The sequence below is a fragment of the Paramisgurnus dabryanus genome, chromosome 9 (assembly GCF_030506205.2).
Source record: "Paramisgurnus dabryanus chromosome 9, PD_genome_1.1, whole genome shotgun sequence".
NCBI lineage: Eukaryota > Metazoa > Chordata > Actinopteri > Cypriniformes > Cobitidae > Paramisgurnus > Paramisgurnus dabryanus.
The window spans coordinates 312501-315000 of record NC_133345.1 but is presented as its reverse complement, the minus strand read 5'-3'; the positions used below and the strand labels follow the sequence as shown (position 1 = coordinate 315000).

At 42.2% G+C, this 2500-nt stretch overlaps 1 protein-coding gene and 3 non-coding genes across 4 annotated transcripts in view; 3 read left to right on the top strand and 1 right to left on the bottom strand.

The window, feature by feature from the left end:
• Positions 1-34: 34 nt before the first annotated feature.
• On the top strand, positions 35-153 carry LOC135759675 (5S ribosomal RNA). Its single transcript, XR_010536949.1, has one exon. It is a non-coding gene; the product is annotated as a 5S ribosomal RNA (ribosomal RNA).
• Positions 154-278: 125 nt separating this feature from the next.
• On the top strand, positions 279-397 carry LOC135759219 (5S ribosomal RNA). Its single transcript, XR_010536771.1, has one exon. It is a non-coding gene; the product is annotated as a 5S ribosomal RNA (ribosomal RNA).
• A 120-nt stretch (positions 398-517) lies between these two features.
• On the top strand, positions 518-636 carry LOC135759124 (5S ribosomal RNA). The gene has a single exon (XR_010536680.1). It is a non-coding gene; the product is annotated as a 5S ribosomal RNA (ribosomal RNA).
• Positions 637-1015: 379 nt separating this feature from the next.
• LOC135737592 (E3 SUMO-protein ligase ZBED1-like) overlaps positions 1016-2500 on the bottom strand; it is a 2867-nt gene continuing 1382 nt past the window's right edge. Inside the window, exons 2-3 of the mRNA XM_065255378.2 lie at positions 2062-2278; positions 1016-1888 (exon numbers count right to left, since the gene is read on the bottom strand). Of these exons, the coding sequence (XP_065111450.2) occupies positions 1451-1888; positions 2062-2278 (655 nt within the window). The 3' untranslated portion in view covers positions 1016-1450. The remainder of the gene's footprint in view (positions 1889-2061; positions 2279-2500) is intronic.

The window sequence follows — 2500 nt, the reverse complement described above, 5'->3', positions numbered from 1 at the left end:
GTCTTGAAGTGTCTATCGAAGCGAGTCAACACTCGCTTACGGCCACACCACCCTGAGCACGCCCGCTCTCGTCTGATCTCGGAAGCCAAGCAGGGTCGGGCCTGGTTAGTACTTGGATGGGAGACCGCCTGGGAATACCAGGTGCTGTAAGCATTTAATTAATTAATTATTTTTTTATGTCATTTTTTCCCATGAATGCGTCCTTTCTGTAACCATTTACTGATGTCATTGCATTGCCACATTAGCCTTGAAGTGTCTCTCGAATCGAGTCAGCACTCGTTTACGGCCACACCACCCTGAGCACGCCCGCTCTTGTCTGATCTCGGAAGCCAAGCAGGGTCGGGCCTGGTTAGTACTTGGATGGGAGACCGCCTGGGAATACCTGGTGCTGTAAGCATTTAATTAATTAATTATTTATGTCATTTTTCCCATGAATGCGTCCTTTCTGTAAGCATTCTCCCATGGCATGGCGTTGCCACATTAGTTTTGAAGTGTCTCTCGAATCGAGTCAGCACTCGCTTACGGCCACACCACCCTGAGCAAGCCCGCTCTCGTCTGATCTCGGAAGCCAAGCAGGGTCGGGCCTGGTTAGTACTTGGATGGGAGACCGCCTGGGAATACCAGGTGCTGTAAGCATTTAATTAATTAATAGGGCCGGGACTCGATTAAAAAAATTAATCTAATTAATTAGAGGCTTTGTAATTAATTAATCGAAATTAATCGCATTTTAATTGCATATTAAAATTTGACCTGAGAACAGTGAGAAGTTATTTTTTTCACATGGAGTTTTTGTATACCATTGAATAATGACTGAATACATAAGCTTAAGCAACAAAATATTGTTTATTTTTGTTCAACCAAGTCAAACAGACTAGTGCAATTTTTGCCATTAAGTGTAGCAATAACACATTTAGAAAGAAATGTAGAACATTTCAAAAATTCAGGCAGCCTATAGGTAGGTAGACCTTTTATAAACTATGTTTTTTTAAGTAAAACACAAAACTTTCAAGTAAATTCAGTCAGAACATTGGAACCCCTGACTATTAGAAAACATCTCTCTGTTGCTTCAGAGGCCATAACAGACTTTGTTGATTTACCAACAGCTGGTTAAAAAATAAAGTTAATTTCAGTCCAACTCTCAATAAACTTGGCCAAACCAATAAAGAGTTCAACATAAAGTGCCAGTTGCACCAACAACATAATACATAGTTCAACATAAAGTGTACCATTTAAAATAAAATAATAAAGTGCCAGTTGCACCAACAACATAATACATAGTTCAACATAAAGTGTACCATTTAAAATAAAATAATAAAGTGCCAGTGATTGACCTCAGTCCCTATTCTTCCAATATCCTGATGAAAAATAAATCTCTCATTTGCTTAGGCCACTGTTTAATCAACATTTCAGTAACAACAACCCCATTGGCCTCAGGATACATCTATGACTACTACTTCTCCTTCTCTTTTAGCCAGTTGCTGAGACACACTAGCCTGTTCACATTTTCAGAGCTCAAGGCTGCCCTTTTTTTTTGAACAATGTTGCCTGCCTGTGAGAAAAGTCTCTCGCAAGGGACAGAAGTGGCAGGGCTGCCCAGATACTTGCGAGCCAGGGCAGAAAGCTGTGGATGTGCTCCCTCATGAGTGGACCACCACTGCAGAGGGCAGTCTGTCTCACTGATGGTGGGCTCTGCCCTGTAGCGAGCCAGAGCCACGTTGTGCCTCTCTTCATCCTCTGATTCAGAGTCTGAATTAAACAGTAGGAGGCTCCTCTTCCTTGCTGGCTCCTCTGTGGGTTCTGGAGTGGCTCTGTTTGGTTCTATTCGCAGCAGTGCCTCAATGCTGGTCCACACCCCTTCTCGCTCTCCTCTTGGTAGACACTTTAGGTCCTTAGAATCAGAATCAGGTTTATTGTCACATCACAGATTTACAGAGTAAAACATGGGTGAAACTAATTTTCATACATGGTTCCCATAGAAAGAGGGGGGGGGGAAGAGGGGGAGCAGGGGAAAGGGGGTCAAAAAGAAAGAGTAAAAACAAAGAAGACCATTACACATGATACCTTAAAGCGGGGGTCGAGTGCTGTAGCCACCCTGAGCCATCCAAGATTGAGGGTATCTTGGCGTTGAGACAGGTCCTTTTTAAAGTCACCCTTGAACCTCACCACATAGGCTGGGTCATCATCTGAGACCTCCATGATGTGGGTCAGGTGGCGGAGAGCAGGTAACACAACAGAGCACGAGACATAAGTCTCCCCCCCAAGGAGCTCAGTCACATATCTGCAGAGGATAGTTTAGGAAAGTGATTAATTATTGTGCCAATTAATAGTAGATTACTAACAGTAGCAACTTTATACTATACTGCCCTACAAAGGCAAAAGGCAGTAACTTCGTTTTTGGTCAAAAATTACTTATTGATATTTTTGAGACATTCAAGACTTCCTTTATTATTTGCATTAGTATCTTGAGTCAATTTGATGTTTTTTTCGAGAAAATTAAAAT